Source organism: Rhinoderma darwinii, unplaced genomic scaffold (assembly GCF_050947455.1).
Source record: "Rhinoderma darwinii isolate aRhiDar2 unplaced genomic scaffold, aRhiDar2.hap1 Scaffold_648, whole genome shotgun sequence".
Lineage (NCBI taxonomy): Eukaryota > Metazoa > Chordata > Amphibia > Anura > Rhinodermatidae > Rhinoderma > Rhinoderma darwinii.
This window is the reverse complement of record NW_027464204.1, coordinates 22,206-44,403: the sequence shown is the minus strand read 5'-3', so window position 1 is coordinate 44,403 and position 22,198 is coordinate 22,206. Positions and strand designations below refer to the sequence as shown.

The 22,198-nt window shown below is 41.7% G+C and overlaps 1 protein-coding gene across 11 annotated transcripts in view; it reads left to right on the top strand.

Moving 5' to 3' along the window:
* The window catches only part of ZNF618 (zinc finger protein 618), an 88,628-nt gene that overhangs the window by 46,274 nt on the left and 20,156 nt on the right, over nt 1-22,198 (top strand). For all 11 annotated transcript variants that reach the window (XM_075849046.1, XM_075849038.1, XM_075849045.1 and 8 more), the window contains 4 exons: nt 15,474-15,708; nt 16,381-16,488; nt 16,756-16,833; nt 20,866-20,904. In XM_075849046.1, coding sequence (XP_075705161.1) covers nt 15,534-15,708; nt 16,381-16,488; nt 16,756-16,833; nt 20,866-20,904 — 400 coding nt within the window. In that variant the 5' untranslated portion in view covers nt 15,474-15,533. The remainder of the gene's footprint in view (nt 1-15,473; nt 15,709-16,380; nt 16,489-16,755; nt 16,834-20,865; nt 20,905-22,198) is intronic.

Below are 22,198 nucleotides of genomic sequence, written 5' to 3'. Positions count from 1 at the left end.
AATATCACCCCCGGCAGCACTTGGCGGCTTTATGCATTCAATAACATATAATAGGGTCCTCGATCTGGTGTAAATTTCCATTGTTTTAATTATGCCAGTGAATATATGTGGCAGAGATTCGCATCTTCAACATGGTGGGGGGGGGGGTAGTTGTTTGCATCATATGAATGAAATGGGACACTATTTTTACTGCACTGACTATAAAAGACTACATCCCCCACTATGTATAGCCCTGGCATCCATACTGCACCCACCTACTCCAGATGACACGTGGTGGCTATTCTCTCATAGACTTTGCCCTTTAGTCAACCATTGGATTTGGATGGGACAAGCGGAACTCAAGCAGTCCCAAGGGGCCCATTACATGAAAATGCATGAGGGTCACTTCACTGTCAGCAATAATTAACCTCTATAACCTGTACCAAACTAAAAGCGAGTAGCGATTTACTTTTTATGGTGATCCCACTTATTCAAATGGATCATAGCCGTCGTCTTACACTATTAGGACATGCGGATGTCGTGTAGAAGAGGTGCCGCACTCAGGACCCGGTCTGTAACCTGGAGCGGAGAGCGCTCTCCCTGAAAGACCCATTCACGTTCCCATTAAATGCGACAAAAATGAGCGGGGGTTGGGAATGTCTGCGCTCCTCTCTTAAAGGGTCATTCCCATCTTGGATGGGAACTTTTATGTGAACAGCGACCCCCAAAAAACATTTCTGGTACAATCGTGTGTTCTAGTCGGACTATTAAAATTTTTCTTACTCCACTCAAAAACGTTTTTATCTTTCGGATGAATGGTATATTTTTGTGTGACGTTGCTCTGCCGCGTGTACCTTGTGCTGCCGGTAGTAGGCGATTTATGTTGTGACAGGAGGGTGACGCCTGGGGTCACGTTATTGCCGCTGTTGTGCTGAATGCCGAGTAATCTCCACTTCTAAGACTCCAGGGCTAATTCTGGAGCTTGAGGTGAAGAGTTCATCTATTCTGGTGTCACAGTAAGATGACCCGATATGTTGGGATATTCAGAGGCTATTTAATAAATGCATCTTGTGCGCGGGGAAAAAGAAACGGAGATCATTTTAAGCCCAGGTATTTGTAGATTACTAATAAAACATCTGTTAAATATAAAAACACCAAATATAATAAACAAATGTCATCAAAATAAGAATTACAAAGAAAACGTGACTCATCACATACTTATTGGTGTCTTTATGGAGCGTGCTATATAGTCTGTGATCAGTTACGGCTTCTATGGTCTTTGTCCCTATGACAACGTTTCCTGCTCTGTACTACAGTATTGTCATAGGGACATTGTGTGGCTACAAGGTAACATCAAAGTCTGCTTATATACACACAACTGATGCTTTTCTAGCCATTAAGGATGTATTGATGGTGATTTGGCTCTACACAATGCCAATAAGACCAGGCTAAAGGACAGGGATTATCGTAGGGATTCAGGAAAAAGAGTAGCTGCGTGCATTGGGCCTATAACCACAATCACTGATTTTTCAGGGTACATAAGACTTCTAGGGGAGTATAAACTACTTACTTGTATTTTCCTTACTTGTTAGAAGGATCCCTTGACCATAAGCAGATCACATTATCCCCCTGCTGGTACACCCAGCGATCAGCTGTGATCTGTGGAAACCTGGCAGTAAGTGTTCAATTTCCCTGCAGCGCCACCACAGGGGAAATGAAGCACGACACAGCGATCATTCATATTAATGTGTTGTCTGTGGAATACAGGACAGGTCCACCAGAGCGAGAGACTCTTTATAACCACTCTTCACACTGGCCAAAAACTGAACAGAGTAACTCAGAATTCCCTAATAGGATGTATGACAATGGGCTTTCTAAACAAGACATCTCTTTTAAAGGGAATGTGTCATAAGAAAAAAAAAACTATTGTTTTATATCAGATTTTTGTGTTAACCCCTTACTGCCGCAGCCAGTTTGACCTTCCGGACAGAGCTTCATTCTTCAAATCTGACGTGTGTCGCTTTATGTGGTAATAACTTTGGAATGCTTTTTCTTATCCAAGCGATTCTGAGATTGGTTTTTTTTTCCTGACACTTTGTACTTTATGTTAGTGATACATTTTGGTTGTTACATTCTGTGTTTATTTGTGAAAAACACCAAAATTCAAAGAACGTTTTGATAACCGCATTTTTGGATTTTTTTAAATTTCTTTTTTGACATGTAAGACCTAGTAATACCTTTCAAGATAGTTAATAATTCATATTTCCCCTATGTTTACTTTATGTTGGCATTATTTTTTAAATGTCCTTTTATTTTTCTTAGGATGTTAGACGGCTTTACACGTTTCACAAGATTTAAAGCAAAGTGAAGGTGAAATGGAAAAATAATTTTTTTACTCCATATTTATTACCCTGATTCTGCAGTTTATAGAAATATCCCATATGTGGCCCTAGTATGCTACATGGCTGAAACACAGGCCTCAAAAATAAAGGGACACCTTGTGGATTTTGGGGGCTCTTTTTATTTTTTGTTACGATGTTTTAAAGGTTTGAAGAGGTCTTGTGGTGTCAAAACGTAAGGAACACCCCCCAAAAAGACCCCATTTGGGAAACTACACCCACAAGGAATTTATCTAGGGGTGTAGTGAGCATTTTGACCCCACAAAATTCGGCCGTGAAAATAGAAAATTCTGTTTCTTCTACTATCTAGTTTTAGCCCTAACTTTTTCATTTTCACAAGTGGTCATAGGGGAAAAAAATCTCTTCCGCGTGTGGAAATACCCCATATGTGGTTGGAAGCTTCTCTTTGGACACAGGGAAGGACTCAGAAGGGAAGGAGCGCCATTTGGCTTTTGGAGCTCAGATTTTTCAGAATTGGTTTCTGACCGTACCAGTACAGTGGAAACCCTTGAAAAGTGACTCCAGTTGGTAAACTACACCCCACAAGGCATTTATCAAGCAGTTTAGTGAGCATTTTGAACCTACAGATGTTTTCCAGAAATGAATGCACAGCAGATGGTGCCAAGTGAAAGCTGCAATTTTTCCACAGATATGCCATTTCAGTGCCCAATATGCTGCGTCCAGCTTGTGCCACTGCAGATACCTACCACATAAATTGTTAAGCAGATTCTCCCGGGTATGGCGATGCCATATATGTGGACGTAAACCGCTGTTTGGGCTGTAGGGTTCAGAAGGGAAGCAGCGCCATTTGGCTTTTGGAGCGCAGGTTTAGCTTGGTAGTAGTTTTGTTTGGAGTATTATTGGTATTTCAGTTTATAATTTGGGGCCACATTGAGCTGTGCGGAGAATATCAGGGCATAATACGGTGGTATAATAATGGGATATAGATATAATGGCATAGATGTGTGGTACGCTTGGAAGCAATCCTTTATGCACAGACCAGTGTCTGAACCTTTTTTGGGACCTTTCCCTTCTTTGCAGTTTGGGGAATATCACTGTAAAAGTGATGTCCTGGTAGAATATGGACGCCCTCGCTTCCAGTTTGTGATTGGGCCCTCCTCTTCCTGGTTCCCAAATGCTGGGGCTTTAACCCTTTCACGCCGCAGCCCTTTTTCAGATTTTCATTTTTTCCTCCCCACCTTCCAAAGGCCATAACACCTTTTATTTTTCCGTCGATATAGCACTATGAGGGCTTGATTGTTGCGGGACGAGTTGTAGTTTCTCGTAGCACCATTTACTCTGCCATATAATGTACTAGGAAATGGGGAAAAAATTATTTGTGGGGTAGAAAATGAAAAAAACAGCAATTCCTCCATGGTTTTTTGCGCGCCATTTTTACGGAATTCACTTTACAAGTAAAACAACATGTTAATTTTATTCTATGGGTCAATACGATTACGCCGATACCAAATATATATAGTTTTTTCTATATTTTACTACTTTACAAGTAAAAACCGAAGTGTAAAAAAGAAAATGTATTTTGTTTCGCCAAATTCCGAGAGCCGTAACTTCTTTATTTTTCCGTCTATTAAGTGGTATGAGGGCTTAGTTTTTGCGGGATAATCTCTAGTTTTTAATACCATTTTGGTGTAAATGTGATGGTTTGATCACTTTTTATTTCATTTTTTGTGGGAGATTAGGTGACCAAAAAATAGAGATTCTGGCGTTTACAATTTTTTTTTTTTTACGGCGTTCACCCTGCGGGTTAAATAATAATATATTGTTATAGTTCAGACTTTTACGGACGCGGCGATACCAATTATGTTTGTTTATTTAATTTTTTACTATGCTCTAGGGGGAAAATGGGAAAAGGTTTTTTTTTTTACTTTTAATTTTTTATTTTTTTTTACACAAAAAAACAAACTTTATTTAACTCATTTTTACATTTTTTATTAGTCCCCCTAGGGGACTTCAACCAGCGATCGTTAGATCGCTTGCACAATATACTGCAATACTAATGTATTGCAGTATATCGTGATTCTGACAGTCTCCCATGCATCCCTGCCGGAGGCAGAGCTTCATAGGAGTACCAAGATGGGGGACTTCCTCAGGCCCCCAGGCAGCCGTGTGAACCAACGGCTCCCCCCGATCTCGCCGCGGGGGGGGGGGCGTTGAGACGTTACAGGGGGGTCGCCCCCCTGTTTTTAGTAATTTAAATGCCGCGATCTCTATTGAACGCGTCATTTAACGGGTTAAACAAGCGGGATCGCACTAAAATGCGATCCCGCTCGTAACCCGGAAGTGTTGGCTGTAACACACAGCCGACACACTCGCTCTATGGAGCGGACTCAGCCCGTGAGCCCGCTCCATATTCCCCCACCCGGCGTGCGCCGTATATATACGGCAGATGGTGGGAAGGGGTTAAAACCACTTCTTGAAACTAAAGGAATGTTCCCCTCTGGCCTGAACATCAGGAGGCTTTTTCATCCCCTCCTTACAAGAGCCATAACTTTTTATTATTTTTCCGACTTAGGCCTCATGCACACGACCGTAGCCATGTGCACAGCCGTGATTTTCGGGTCGGCCGGCAGCGGACTGTCAGCCGCGAGCCGCCTGCAAATCGCAGGCAATGCACATGGCCGCGGCCGTTATTTTCATTGAGCCCGGACTGCAGAACACGGCCGTAATAAGACAGGTCCGTTCTTTCTGCGGTGCGGGCTCCCGGGCCATGCACAGACCGTAAAAACTACTGTCGTGTGCATGACCCCATAGAAATGAATGGGGCCGCAATTCTCCAGTGCATTTTCGGGGGAATTGCGGCCGCAAAAGCACGTTCGTGTGCATGGGGCCTTAGGCTATTTTTTTGCGGGACAAGCTGTAGTTTTTATTGGTACCGTTTTGGGTAATATGTGATTTCTTTTTTTTGATCACTTTATAATACATTCTTTGGGAGCCAAGGCGACCAAATAACCGCAATTGTGTCATTGATTTGATATTTTTACGGCATTCACCGTGCAGTATAAATTGCATGTTAACTTTATTAGGCGGGTCAGTACGATTTACGGCGATACCAGATTTACATACGGTACTTTTTTTTTGTTTTACAATTCCACAAAAAATGAAACATGTTTTTGTGTCGCCATATTCTGAGAGCCATAACTGCTTTCTTTTTTAGTCGATGGAGCTGTGTGGGGGCTTGTTTTGCGGGACAATCTGCAATAGCCGCCATCATTACAATGGGCTACAAACCACATAAATGCCTTGGTCCCAATTGACTGTGGCTTCTAAGAGGTTAAACAGCCAGGATCGGAGCTAGCACCGATCCCGGCCGTTACAGCAGTGGCAGCTGTAATATACATCTAACACTAGCTGGTGATGACGCAGGCTCGGCTTCTGAGCCCACACAATCACCACGCTGTAGCTGTCTGGCAATTTGCTGGGAAAACTTCCCAAAAACGGCGGCTGGCGGCTGTCCGGAAAAGGTTAAATGAATTAAGCGTTTTTTTTCCACTTTGAATGTCATTATCTATATTAAAAAAATATATATATAAAAATCTTGCCTTTTTTTTTTTCCTCTGGACACTGAACTTCATCATAGACTGACCCTTCCTGTTCTGTAGAGATCACTTCTCAGCAGTCATCTCATTATTATCACAGGCAGGATTACATATATATAGATAACACAGGAGCCACCATTGACATTAGATGATGAACACAGACAGCTCCCATCCTCCCCTTCTCTGCACGGGTCACAGAGCATGCCCACAACACTATCCCATAGAACTCAATGAGTCCCCTCCTGTTCACAGGTTCCTATAGTCCATGTGGCTGCTGTAAAGCATATCTCTAAATGTTGATAACGGCAGCTCAGGCAAGATGGCTGCCCCCATAATCATGTACAGAAAATAGAAAAAAATCATCTACGATCATAAAATAAAAACAGATCCGAAGAAAACTGATTGTTTAACTATTTGGTTTTCATTCGGATAAAAAATATTGGTGATAAATTCCCTCTAAGGATGTGGCCATTATGGTCGGCCTCCGTGATGGCGGTGATATTCTGCTCCAACGTTCTCTCGGCCTGGTCGGTGGTAACCGGTAGCAGAACATTTAGCTGAGATGGAGTATGTGGGGGGATGGTTTAGTGTACAGCGAGACCTATTCTAAAAATAATGCAGGTATCATTGCTATTAAAATAGCGCCGATGAGCCCAAGGGATAAGCTGACCCACATTTCAGTCTGACAGAGAGAGATTTTGGTTTTTGACAGGCAGCTGTTTGCATAGCGAGTCAACACGACGAGGTAGATCCAGTCAAAACGGAACAACAGAACTGGATCTCGTCTGTGCCGACTACAGTGTGTCATCCATTCCTGACATTGCATTGATCTTACATACACTAGACGGGGTTGTGTGGCTCCAGAACTATGGCAAGTGATGAATAGCGCAGTCGACTACGGTATTGATTTCGTCAAAACGGCGGAGCCCTTACACAACGGTGACAAGCGGAAACCATTTTCACCAGATCGGTCAACATAGAAATCCATGCCGATGCAGACGGAACCCTATCGTTTCCATTTGTTTCAGTTTGGATTCCGTTTGTGGGTTCCCCTGACGGAAAGATCCGATGGGAATCATGAACGGAGTCCCGACGCAGATGTGAACGAAGCCTAAGCTTGTCCGGACAGCACCCGTTTTGGCACCTTATTCAAAATACATTACTCAGCAGGGGGCGACGATGAGCACTGAAGAAAGTTCCACCAATCAGAATGAGACTAGCGGGGGAAAAAATGGAAGCAAATTTTCGCGGTTTCAAGCGATGATCGGAACAATTCACTTTTTATTGAGGGGATGATGGGGAGAGTAGTCTCCAGTCCTAGATATCGGCCTTATTATTTCATATGTCATGTATTTAGATGTGTAAAGTCACCACCTTCCTGGCCTCCGGTTATCACTTATCTCCTACTTTTGTCTGTTTCTTGTACATTCTTGAACTTTTTGACGTTTTCGCTTGTGCTTTTGAGGAATTTGCTGTTGAGAGGAATTTAGCAAATAAAAAGCCGGACTGTGAGCGCCGGGCGGCTAAATTCCAGCAGCATTCTTACCGATGTCAGGAATTTTATTATTTTTCATTTTTTTTTTCTGTCCCCTTTGGCTTCCAAAGTTTAAATTCCTATCATTCTACATACTGAGAGCTCGTGTGCAGAAAACAAAGGCTTAATTAAAAAGCCGTCATTAAAAAAAAAAAAAAAAATGTTGACTGATCTCCTGTATGTTTTGTTTATTTCATAGACCATGCAGGCTGCTTCTTTTTTTCTTTTTTTTTATCATTTTTATACGCATCCTTTTTGCTATTTTAGAATTTCTAGGCTTAAAGCCTGAAAATAATAGTAAAAAAATATGCTTTTTTACTTCAACTAATTTTTTTCTGATAATATTCTTTCCTGATAATATAGTTTACCCTAAAATAGACCTTTTATGTGTGATCATCATTGTCTACTGTAAATTTTGATATATTACATGTCTATTTTAGGGTAATTGGGTCAGGGGAAACGTTACGACAATGATTGGCGAGGAGGGGGGAGACGTTTTTTTTGGGTGGGTATTTTATGCATATTTTTTAGGTTTTTTGCACTTTACTTTACTTTTTTTTTACTATGGGGTGTCCCTTTTACACCTTATATTTCTACTTCAACTGTGGCTGCACAGCAGCCCCAGATACAGGGGCAATCAGCCCTCTAATAGGGACTATTGTCACTTTTAGAGTTGTGCTTGGTCTAGTTAGACCTAATGGGACCAGTCACATGATCACCAGGACCAATAGAAGCAGCGGCGCTGCTTCTGACTCTTCTATACGAGCGCTGTGTATAAGTAATCAGATAAGAGAGAAGCAGTGAAAGTTGACTGCGGCAGTGACTGACTGCCAGGGACTCGACATTCAGCTGCCCAATCGCTCGGGCAGCCAGTTAAAACCCTCACCGTAAATACACTATGGCGCTGGTTCTAAGGACCCGACCGCCGGACTTTTATATACAGCCGGCGGTCGGGAACCGGTCAATGGGGTTCTGCGCTTTGGGCAATCCCTTCTTGTTCGACGGGTCCCTTGACAATAAGCTGATCACAAAGTGTCCCCATGGTGGGACCCCCAGCGATCAATTGTAATCTGTGGGAAAACCTGGCAGTAAGTGTTCAATTTCCATGCAGCGCCACCACAGGTGAAACTAAACATTACACAGTCCCCATTCATATCAATGTGTTGACTGTGTAATACAGGGCAGGTCCTCCAGAATAAGAGACGCTCTATGTAACCACTCTCCATTCTGTCAGAGACGAGGATTGAACAGAGGACCCCCCTCCATTAACCCAGAATCCCCATATAGCGTTTTTGAAAATAGGTCTTATATACTGGACAATTCCCTTTAAATGGTTACTACAATCTTAACCCCTTCGCGCACCTTGGCGTATAGTTACATCCACACATTTACAGTTAACCACCGCCCAGTGCTACACCGCAGCGGCGGTTAACTGTGCAGGGTGAAGCAATGTCTCCCAATTACGGAAATATGGCATATGTGGTAAACTGCCGTTTCCGATCAGCGGCCTGGCGCCGCTGAATTTGGCAATTAACCCCTTAGATGCGGCGGTCGATCACCGCATTTAAGGGGTTTAGAGCAGATCAGCAGCCGCCACATGCAATTTCGGGGGCTGCCGATGGTTGTCATGGCAACCGAGGGTTAGACAATGACCTCAGGGCTGCCATGTATGGAAGCCTATGAGGACCAGCCGGAGGCATGGTGAAACAAAACAATTTTTTCCCTAGCAAATAGTTAAATATAAAAAAAAAACAAGTTATGGCTCTTGGAAAGCGGGGAGGGAAAAAACGGAAAAGCAAAAAAGGTATCAGTCTGGAAAGGGTTAATTAATTTCTAATAAAAACATTTATGACGTCATGTGTGGTATCGCCGTACTCGGGAGAAATTGCTTTACAAATTTTGGGCAGCTTTTTCTCCTTTATCCTTTGTGAAAATGAAAAAAAATCAACATTTTAGTGGAAATAATGTTGATATTCATTTTTGCGGCCTAATTCTAATAAATTCAGCAAAAGACCAGTGGGGTCTAAATGCTCACTATACCCCTAGATAGATTCCTTAAGTGGTGTAGTTTCACAATTGGGGTCACTGTTGGGTGGTTTCCACTGTTTCGGTCCTAGGTTCTAGGACTTCGGTTCTAGGGGGTTTGCAAATGCGACGTGACACCCGAAAACCATTTCAGCTAAATTTGAGCTCCAAAAGCTAAATATTGCTCCTTCCCTTCTAAGCCCCGCTGTGGGTCCAAACAGCAGTTTACCACATATGCCATATTTCCGTAATCGGGAGACATTGCTTTACAAATGTTGGGGTGCTTTTTCTCCTTTATTCCTTGTAAAAATTAAACATTTCTACGTATTCTCAGAAAAAAAGTCGACTTTCATGTTCACACAGCAATTCCAATGAATTCAGCAAAAAAATTGTGGCGTCAAAATGCTGACTACACCACTCAAGGAATTTTTCTAGGGGTGTAGTTTCCAAAATGGGGTCACTTTTGGGGGTTATCCACTGTTTTGGTCCCTCCAGTGCATTGCAAATGCGACACAGCACCGAAAGCCAATCCAGCAAAATCTGCGCTCCAAAATCCAAATGACGCTCCTTCTCTTCTGAGTCCTGCCGTCGGTCCAAACAGCAGTTTATCATCACATATGGGGTATTTCTGTAATCGGGAGAAATTGCTTTACAAATGTTGGGGTGTTTTTTCTCCTTTTATTCCTAGTTAAAAAAAAATAATGTTTACGTTTTTTCAGAAAATAAGTAGATTTTCATCTTCACAAACGAATTCTAATGAATTCTGCAAAAAAACTGTGGGGTCAAAATGCTCACTATACCCTTAGAAAAATTCCATGAGGGGTGTACTTTCCAATTTGGGGAGTTTCCACTGTTTTGGCCCCACAAGAGCTCTTCAAACCTGACATGGTGCCTAAAATATATTCTAAAAAAAAAAAGGAGGCCCCAAAATCCTGTAGGTGCTCCTTTTGATTTTTTGTTTCAGTCCATTAGCACACTAGAGCCACGTGTGGGATATTTCCTAAATCTGAAGAACGTGGGCAATAATACTTCTGTGTTACAAAATTTTTTTTATTACAAATTAATTTTGGCAAACAAAATGTAATTTGTACATTTCATCTCTACTTTGCTTTAATTCCTGTGAAATGCCTAAAGGGTTAAAACACTTTCTAAATGCTGTTTTGAATACTTTGAGGGGAGAAGTTTCTAAAATTGGGTGACTTGTGGGGGTTTCTAACATATAAGACCCTCAAAGAAGCTTCACAACTGAACTCGTCCCTGTAAAAATCGCCTTATGAAACTTTCTTGAAAATGTGAGAAATTGCTGCAAAAGTTCTAAACCTTGTAAAGTCCTAGAAAAATAAAAGGACCTTCAAAAAACGATGCAAATCTAAAGTAGACATGTGGGGGATGTTAATTAGCAACTATTTTGTGTGTTATAACTGCCTGTCTTACAGGAAGATACATTTACATTTAGAAAAATGCAAATTTTTACAAAATTTCCTAAATTTTGGGGTTTTTGCACAAATAAATATTAATCGACCACATTTTTTCACTAATATAGAGTAGAATATGTCACGAGAAAACAATCTCAGAATCACTTGGATAAGTAAAAGTATTCCCAAGTTATTACCACATAAAGTGACACATGTCAGATATGAAAAAATCGGCTTCGTCCTCAAGGGCAAAACAGGCTCAGTCCTGAGGGGGTTAAGCATTTATGGCACATGCGTCCGGCTGCGACACCATACAGGTCAGTGGAGAGGTGGCCGCTTATATAGTCTATAGGAGTTACAGTAAGAACTGAGCGGCACTTGCTCTTCTCTCCGTAAATCTCAAACTTCAATGGAGAGTGGCGGAAGCATCGGGGGGGAGGGGGGGGGGTAGTGAATCGGGCACTGAGCCCTGTCCTCCCGATAGGTGAAGGACCCAGAGGTTTATAAGCCGTACGGCCTGTGAACAGGAGACCTCTCCAATCATTCACCTCCTGGATCCAGTGGCCGCCTCACCAGGCAGGACGGGGGTCAAATGAACCCCGTTCTCGAGATGTGTCAATCCCAGAGCAGAGACCCGCATCATATCCCGTGATTATACCATCAATGTCTAAGGTGGGAATGTGCCTTTAATTCTGAAATTGCCTTTAACTACTGAGATAAAATTTCAGCTAAACAGTAAAAAAAAAAAAAAAGTTGAAAAAAAAAATTTGATGTTCAGCATGTATAAACATAAAAGATATATAAACCGCCCAAAATAATTAACACGCGAGATAAAAAAATATGAAATCAGTGTTTTTTGTTTTGTTTTTCCTTTTGGTATAAATACACGGTTGATATTCCTTTAATATTTCTGAATTTCACGAGTACATTAAATGTGACCTCTATAACTCTAAATTAAGAATTTATGCTGTCTTGAAATTTATGAAATATTTCAACATGAAAGAGAGGCCGGTTCCCTGGGGAAGAGAGTATAATAAATCACCGCTCTGTAGATTTAATACTCCATAGTCAGCAAGATCTGAGTTTTTTTTTTTTTTTTATGTTTTTTTTTTTTTCGCTTTCAAAAATGAAAAAAATGTAATCCTATAAAATAGCTTAACTGCCATCATCCCACATACTAGAATTTTTAATTTCTGCTGTTTCTGCCTGGATTTATTTCCAATATTCCTGCTCGGCTTTTCAATTTCCTCTGTTATTAAAATTTAATTCAGTGCATTAGCATTTAAATTAAAAAAGGTTTTATTTGGTAAGAATCATCGGCAAGGAGGAAAAATTGTAGCGGACCTATTCTCTCGTTCCATGAATTTGTGATGCGGATACAGCGCGTGTTCAATTTAAAATGCAGATGTGTTTTTTGTGCTTTTTTTTAATTACATTTTTTTTTCATTTTTATTTTACCTTTCATCTTTGAAAAAAAAAATCTTTAAGTGGGGAAGAAAATACAAGCAGGCAAAATAATCTACTGCTAAAAATAATAATAAAAATCATAATAAAAATAATAAAGTCTGTGTGTATATATAAAATAAATAAGTATTCTAGGACTTTTTTCATAACCATAAAAAAATTTTATTAAATATTTTATATTGAAATTATTTTACTTTTGTATTTCTTCAAAATTTTATTTTGGCTTCTTACCCATTGGGCCCATACTCTACCTCAGGTCGGTAGTGAAAGCTTGGGGGTCGAGCAGGGTCAAAACACAGGGAGTCTCCGCAAAACCCCAGGAAACGCACCACCTAGGTGGATAATCAAGCAATGACGCCATGGAAGTTTAATGGTCTCAGGACAAGGACATCTCAGGCCACGGCCTGGTATCGATCAAGAGCCGGTCAAGGCGCAGTCCATGGAGCCTCCTTGGCAACAGGATGCCCCGCCTCTGTAGGGCAGATGGAGCGGCGGCTTCTGACAGCCGGCGACCATAAGGACTCCATGTGCCGCCATGCAGGCTCCGGGCACACGGCTCCGCCACATGTATGACACCTAAAGGCAACGCCTCACTGTTCCAGTAATCTAGAATGTTTTTTTTATCTAGACTTGCCTAAAACGACGTGAGAACTGAATTACTTGATCTGTACTGTGGTTGAGTAATTGTTGCAAAACTACAACTCCCAGTCTTCGCTGGCATTCTGGGGGCTGTAGTTTTGCAACAGCCGGAGCGCCGCAGGTCGTCTCCTCATACAACCAATGTTCAAGGTTTAGTGGATTTTTCGGAATGTTTGTTTTGTTTTTACCTCCGTGTAATGACGGACAGATGATGTTTTTGATTTTTTTTTTATTTACTTTTTTTTTTTCCAGTCTTGCTCGATGACTGATCGCTCGCTTATCTTTTCTCCATAATAAATATTCATGCTATGGAAATAATGGTATGTTCTCGTTTAAATTAATTAGAATTATTAAAATGAGTGAAGGAAATAGGAAACCTTTAAACCCCGCGTTTCACACCGTGCATATATTATAATCAGAGCATTTGTATAAATTAGCGGACAATGGACGAGGCGGGGGGATGGCCTTTTAGAAATTTACTCTTGCTTTATACATTTTGATGCCTCTGTTATTACACTTTTTTTTTTATTAGCATTTTTTTTTTTCATAGACAATGCGCGGGTTGATACCTAATGACATGTTATGTTGTTGACAGAATGTGGGAAACAGCATTTTGCATAGGGTTAAGATCATTTAATCGTGGTTCTACAGTTTCCTCTAAAAAAAAATGTAATTTTAGATGGGACTTTTTGTATTGTGTAATTTTTTTTGTGTATTTTTTTTTTTTTTTTTTTTTGGAAGAGGTATATTTTATGTATAGATTTTTTTCGGCAGGAGATTTTGCCTAGTGGGGTATTTTTTTTGGGGGGGGGGAGTGGGGGCTTAATAATAAGCTCGCTGTTTCTTGGGCCTTAGGGAGAATGTGCCATGTGTATGTGACAGCAACTTAAAAAAAAAAAAATATATTGAATTTTAGGTACATGTTTCTAGAACATATTTGCAATTAGAGCTGCATGGTCGTCGTGGTGAAGAGCAGAAAAAAATAAAAAAATATTTTCCAATTTTACATCTTCGTAAACTGCTTCTAGCAATAATTATATATATATAACCTGACCTTTTCTTTACAATTTTTTCTATATTATTTGAATACTATTTTCCTAACCACATTTTCTTTTTTGTTTTGGCTCATGTAAAATATTTCATAAATTTCCCTGCTGCTCGTTGATTCCGTCAGATGCTTCTGTTTTTTTTCATCTTTGACATGTTGTAATTTATAGAAATGGAATTTTTTTTTTTTTTTTTTTTAAATTGACAGAAATATACATCAGTGGAAAATTCCCTCTAGCTTTTGAAAATTTTCCACTAGAAATCATTGGCTGCAGCGCGAGCCGTGTCTGAATATTCCATTGTGTCAGGAGTAATGACGGGATTCCTGAAGGGGCTCCTGGAGAAAACGTGACCTCAGGGCTTAATATAGTAATTGTTCAGGATCTCGCACTAACAATTAAAAAAAATAAAAATAAAATAAGTCTACATTTGATCCCTTTTTGAAATTCAGATATTGATTTGAGGCTATAATACAAACCTGTAATGGGTAGGAGGAAAGAAGTTCTCTGCACTAGTAACCGGACCTTACACCTTCCAGTTGTCCACTTTGGACAAACCCCATTTTATTAGAAAGCTCCCGTGACGATAAGCTGATCACAGGGTGCCCTGCCGCTGGTAAACTCCAGAGATCAGCTGTAATCTGTTGAGGAACCTGGTAGCAAGTGTTTAATTTCCCTACAGCGCCACCACAGGAAACATGAAGTATTACACATTGAAATCAATGGACTGTCCTTGTAATGCATGAATGTGCCAGTTCCTCCCGAGAGAGAGAGACCTTCTTTGTAGCCCTTCCCCACTCTGGCTAATAGGTGAGGGTCCTGAAGGGGCAAATCCCTTTATTACCTCAGCAACCCCTACGTAAAAAATTGTTTTTTACCTCTTTTTATTTTGCGTTTGAAGATTTTATTGAATCATCCCAAATAATGACCTACACATCTAGTAACCCCCGAAACAGATAGGAAAGACCACAATTGCAGTGTAACAAACATGTCACATTCATCGGATCCTTCGACAGGCCCGGCAGAGACCTATAGAGGTTTTACCGCAGCTGCCGCTGATTTTTCATGAGTTAAACCTGAACCCAATAAGGAAATGAGGTTAGACCCCAAATATTTCCTGCTTCCAAGTCGTGCGCCAATTACCAGCGCCGAAGATCTGATCTAACATCGTACATTATGCAATACGTGTCTGGCCTGGCATCATCTCAGGTGGTACATCTAGACAATAGTGAGGGGTACTAGTGAAGTCATAGAGAATATCATTAGGCACAATTCTTTTTGGGCAAATTTTTGTATTTTATTTTTTTAATGTGTATTTAAAAAAAAAAAAAAAAAAAAATATTTTCCTGCTTGCGTCCTGGCCTCGAATATCTTCTACTTAAACCTAATCCCTCACCTCCTCTTGTATTTTTTAGGGAGAGTGCGGTCCAGGGGGAGAGCGAAACTTTCTTAATTCATTCCGAAGAGCGTGAACAATGAGTACACAAGATGTGACGGTTAAAAAAGAAAAAGCTGAAGAAGTTCTCCAGCCGGTACTGTGGAAGCAGAAGGCCAAAAATTCTGCCAAGAACAAGATGGAAGATGGCACCGATGAGGTGCCCGCCGAAATCTGTGTGGTAATTGGGGAAAACCGGAATCAGCAGAATATTGGTGAGTGAGGGGCATGGCCGCATATGACCACTTTATTGTAAGAGCTGGCTGCAGCTTTCCCATGGAGACAACCCCCTTGTATATATCCCGGGACCCCCTATAATAGTCAGAGCAGGGAGCCACTCACAAAGAGCATCTCCCACTCTGGCGGACCGAATCTGTCCACTTGTTACGTGGTCGCCGGTTCTTTGAATGGCCGCCGTCTAATATTACATTTCCAATAGGCTAGAAATTTTTAGTCACGGTTTTTTATATGGTTGTCAGCGTTTAGAGACGTCATATTTTTGTGTCCCGTTACTATGAATCTAATGTGTTAGGGGTTCTTTATTCATCTTTTCCTAGCAGAAGTGCAGGTCATGGACATTTGACATATGTCACCCCTTTATTTTAATAGAGCAATAGAGATAAGCGGCGTCTAGACGCTTCTGCGACACTGTTGGACTCTTAAATCCACACGTGACAGAGGGTGACTATGGGCCGGCTTTACTCCAAGGCTAATAGATTTATGATCTTTCTCACCCCCGTTCAAGGCTGAATGGAGGAAGGGAAGTGACAATCCCGCTGATCACATTTCTGTCTCGGAGCTGCGCGTCTTCACCTTGTGCTATATTATGGGCTGGACTAATATGATTTTATATGTTCTTTTTATTTGTCGACGGATATTCCCGCCAGGTGGAGACTCTCCAGAGAGAAATACCGCAGCCATGAGCAGGGAACCTTCTTGGAGCGGTGGCAGTCGTCCACGTAACATCCCTCCAAGGATCAGCACATCTTCTCCAGGTGAACACATAGAAAGTAGACGTCCGGAAGTGCAGCCATATTGGTTGTCACCAAGAATATTGTGGGTGAAGTCATGTGGTTCTTGGCCAATCAGATCAAGAGGCACAGTAATTTAACATGAAGCGCATACTTTACACGTCGCCCTAAACTAGGTGCCATCCTGCGGGTGCAATAGCTGGGAGTTGTAGTTTTGTGTATTTTGCCGGATATTTTTTTATTTTCTATCTCCTCATTTATTTATCTTTTTTGCTTTTTTTTTTCTTCCAGGGTCTTACGAATGTGGAATTTGTAGGAAAAAGTACAAGTATTACAACTGCTTCCAGACTCATGTTCGAGCGCACATAGGTAAATATTTGACCTCTTTATACACTTATTTCCTTCCTGTACTTGCCCAGTTCAATCCAATCTGTACGTGTCATATGAGAGGGCACTCGCCCTGTGTGACCGCGGAGGAAGGATTTCATTATTTGGAAGAACAATTAAAACCGTACAGAGAATAGATGAGAGATGGAAGCTAGGCCGCTCACTGAACCTAGACCACAGTGTATTAATTCCTACTTTTACCCTAGACCACCAGGTATTAATCCCTACTTTTATCCTAGACCACCAGGTATTAATCCCTACTTTTATCCTAGACCACCAGGTATTAATCCCTACTTTTATCCTAGACCACCAGGTATTAATCCCTACTTTTACCCTAGACCACCAGGTATTAATCCCTACTTTTACACTAGACCACCAGGTATTAATCCCTACTTTTATTCTAGACCACCAGGTATTAATCCCTACTTTTATTCTAGACCACCAGGTATTAATCCCTACTTTTACCCTAGACCACCAGAGAATAAAATAATAAACTTTCAATACTAGACCACCAGGTAATAAATAACCTCCTTACTTGCAGCCCAGAGGGAATGAAATATTAAACCCCCCTCCGCCCACTACCTTAGACCACCAGGGAATCAAATTTTACCCCCCACAAATACAACCCTAAACCACCAGAGGAGAGGAAATTGCCCTAGACCACCAGGTAGTCAAATATTAACCCCTCCACTACTCTAGACCACTAAGGAAAGGGTCATTACCCTAGACCACCAGATAATTTAATATTAGTCGCCTTTTCTACCCTAAACCACCAGGAAATTAAAAAATTAACCCCTCCACTACTCAGGATCTGGTGACATTAACCCCTCAACTACCATAGACTACCAGGAAATTCCTGATTTAGCTTGAAACCTTTTTCTTTTTTTCTGTTGTCTAAACCAGTATGCGTCTTCTATTCCGAAAACGACAGTATATGTGTACATGACAAATGTCTTTCCGGCTTTAAAGGGTTTGTCTCAAGAGGCAACCACTTTCCATACGTTCCATTAGGGCATATGGACATCATAAATGGGGGGGGGGGGGGCATTTACAAAGATTGTACGGTCAGTCATTCATTTGTATGGCCAGCATGTAATGCTGCATTTCACCTGCAGAGGCCGCTGTAGGGGAAATGTATGGCCAGACGCATCCAGAAATCGCAGAGGCCGCTGTCGTGACTACGTGGTAAACAGCGTTATCTGTCCCTCAGAAAAGTAGGGACATGGCGGTTTCATCATTGTGTCTTGAGGACGCACAGTACACAGTGATTAAAATGTGTAATTAAATCCGATCTCCCAATAATGAGATAAAAGCCACAGAAAACGAATGGGCTGCGGGAGATATTGTAATTAGAAGAGCAGATACAGGCCGAGAATTCATCAGGATGAGAGAGACGGTTTATTGGAATCTTTTAGATTATTAATGGACCTCGCTACATCAAAAAGATTATCTTCAAACCCCACTAATATATCGCTTTAAGATTCCCACTTTGAGATGGCGGATGAAAACAGCCTCTTAGATCCTTCTTAAAGATCAGTCAGGCACCTAGATCAGCCATTCACAAGTTCTCATCGTCTGTCGCGGCTTCGAGAGATGCGTCGTAGCAGAATCTATAGAAGCGACTGATACGTCTGCACGATGCAAAGCTTGTCCGGAATAGACCACAGTAGAGGGACACTATACGGAACCGGATTCAGACCTTCATCCGCGAAAACGACCCCGTCGTCAATACTAGACGTGCGATTGGTTAAGCGATCCGATTCAACCCTCTTTCTCACTCGACGCCGAAAAGGCCTATTCCGGGAACAATAATCCCTCCTTAATATTTACTGGGGTGACTTTCCGCAGTAGATATGACCCTCTTGCCCAAATTACTGTATTATTTTGAAACCCTTCCAGTTAGGGTCCCCTGGTCAGAGCTAAAATCCCTACAAGCAGCCATTTTTTATATGGGACTATAAACGCCGTAGCCTCTCGTAACCTGATATTCTTAAAGGGGTTGTCCACTACTGAACAATTGATGACTTGACCACCAGATAATATATCATCGGTGCGGGTCCGATATTAATCGCTCTGGGCGCCCGATGTTATGGCCCATTATGCGATGTACGGAGCCGGAAGCAGATGGCTCCGTGCTGCAGCTCTGCTTCTATTCACTTGAATACTGCAGCTCGGCTGCTATTCCGTGGCCGGAGCCAAGTGCTTCCGGCATGTACATCCGGTGCTCAGAGGCAGCCGGAGCGGCTTAACGGTGCCGGGTCTGGGTGTCGGACCCCCATAGATCATGTACTGATGACCTATCCGGTGGATAAGTCATCAGTTGTCCAGTAGTGGAAAACCCCTTTAAATATTACTGGACTGTCACCTTAGGGCTCATTCAGCGTGATTCTCGTCCGTGTGCAGTCCTTTGATATCAATGGGGCCATTGAGACATGCGTGGGTTTTCATGCAGCGAGTGTCCATCGCGTGAAATTCACTGCATGTCCTATATTGGTGCGTTTTTTAGCACCTTGTCGCCCATTGAAGTCTATGGGTGCGTGAAAAACAGGGACAGCACGAGGATGACGCGGGTGCTACCCGTGCCACACGCGACGCACACTGATGCCACACGCAACGCACACTGATGGCACACGGACATGAAATTCAAGAAATACGCTGCCTTTTTTTTTACGCACGTAAATCGGACACCCTCGTGTGAACGTAGCCTTAGTCACATTATTGTTTTGGGCTACCCATCACGCCTTTACCATATGGACACAAGATTGAGAATGTGTGGCTTGCCCCCCGTGCATCCTATCTCCTTGCTGTAGTGCCCCCCGGCTCCCACCAATTTACTTAAGATTCACGAGGGACATTTAGATCCCTTCCTGTTTCTCTTACTATGAGTTATGTTATTAGTTATTCATTCCTGGCTTGAACGGATCGACCTCTTGGCATGGAGTATATTAACATTTCTTCTTAATTGTTTACATTATTTCTCCTCCATTTACTTAACTTGAACATTTTTAATCAAAACAGCAGTTAAAAAACAATAGGATTCAGTGGAGCAGCGCCCCTAGTGGTCAATTGCAGTAGTGCGGCCCCATCTTACACTTTTTCTTAATTAGATCACCGTTTCCCTGTGGGTAAGAAAGTTGCAAGGAACCTTGTCGTGTTTTGCGTTTTACAAGGTCACTTGCAACTTTCTTTCCTATAGGGAAACGTTGAAGTTGCCTGTGAGTCGCGGTAATGCTGCATTTCTACAGCGAATTGCGTGACACTGTTGTCGCGGAGCTTTCCTGGAACGCTACGGAAAATCTTCAGGACGTACTTGATCTATCCAAAGATAATATGCCGCTCTGCCAGGAATTTTCCACGGTTCTCCTGAAGATCCATCATCAGACTTTTCATGACGGACTCCATTCTGAATTCTACTGACAGACTGTGTCCTGCTGATGGATTTGCAGGACAACCTCGTGATGTTCTCAAATTCCAATTTAAAGGGGCATTACCATCATATAATGCTATAGTATATACTAGTGATATGCCATTATCTTATCGGCGGGGGTCTGACCTCTGGGAACGAAGAGCCTTGTACAGCGGGGGGTTGGGAGCGTCGCTGTGCACGGACACACTGTCAAGTATCCAAGCTGCAATACCAGGCACAGCCACTACAAAATGTATGGCGCTGTGCCTGGTAAACAATAAAGGGGACCCTTAGTCAGCTAATCGGTGGGATGCCAAAGTCAGACCCCCAACAATCTGATATTGATGGCCTATCCTAATTATAGGCCGTTCATGTCAAAGTCACACAAAAAAAACGTTAACCGTTCATTTTTGAGCCCTTAGTTTGTTATTTTTAATATTTCTTGTTTCTATATTTGGGCGCTCTGTACGTTTCCCTATATCTAGTCTTGCTGGAACAAGAATGATTCATTGATTTTTAAGGTGCTTTTTATAAAAGTTTTCATTTATTCTTTGTATTATTTTAAATTTCGGCTTTTTAATTGAACATTTGTCGTTCTTCCCCCTCAGACAACGAAGCTGCGTCTGTAGAGGGAGCGTCACAGGGAAGTAAGTATGCGGTTCTTCTGATATTTCCATAAGACTTTGATGAATTCATCTTTAATCTTCGTATCGTCAGACGGACACGTAGCGAATGCCTGTTGTGATCATTACTTGCGGTATATTTTGGTGGTGACGAGGTTCCTCCTACCCCCTCATTATTGGTCATTGTGACTCGGGATTTATTCGGCAACTTTCTTATATACTTTGTTTCATTTCTTTACCGATTTCAAGATCTCTGCTTGATGCCAGTGAATGGAGACATTGTTTCTGTTCAGGCCCACTCCTGCTCACATTGCTGCTGGTTTGATACAGTGTGTGTGTTGTGTGAGCTAAACAGCCTGGACTCCAGGCTTATACATTGTACCTACACTGATACACTGTAGCAAACAATCAGGACAGTGTTTTAGCTCCTAAACAATTGCCTAGAATTTAACAGTGTATACAGCCCCTATCCCCCATATTATATTTGTCACGTAAATGTAGTGTTGCTTTGTGGTTGTGTATTTTATGTTAATATTCTATGCCGATGCTATATATATATATATATATACCAAAAAATAAGAGTGGAACTGCATTCGGAGAACTCTCCAGTTTTGGGGTGTGCTGTAGGTAAGTGTAATCGCCCCCTTTTTGCAAATCTGAATTTTGAGAATGGGCAATAAAATAGGACACAATAAAAATTTGACAGAATTAGAAAATGTTTGAAATAAACAAATTTTTTTTTGGGATGTTTTTTTTGTTACAATATTGCATTTTATGCTTTGGTCATTATATTACTGTATTATAGTGCAGAGCTGCAGTCACATTTCTGCTGGTTGTCGTCGGAAACAGTCAGCGACCCTAACAGCTTACCTAATGTAGGGAGTTCAGTTCATTTTTTCCTACATCAGAGGACTGTACAGTGCCAGGTATAAAGACAACACTTCCCAGAATGCACTAGAACAAGCTCTGTGCAGGCAATGTACAAGCAGTAGGTGCTGGGAGATTTCAGCTCTGAAGCCTGCAGAAGGATGAATGCAGCTCTGGAGAAGAAGACCGTAAAAATATGGTGTAACTCAGGCTCAATAAAGAGAAGTAATAGGTATAGCAGTGTGTATAGATGATCTCTAGATGTAAAACAGTGCTGAGAAAAGCCGGCGTCCCGTCATACTCGTGACCAGCGGGGTCCCATAGTTTGGACCCCCCGCCCCCCATCAACCATAATAATATGAGAGATCCCAGTGACGGGAATCTCGCTGTCAGTGCTCTCAGACAGTCTCGCCCCGTTCTCAGGACCGCCACCTATCAGATATATTTTACA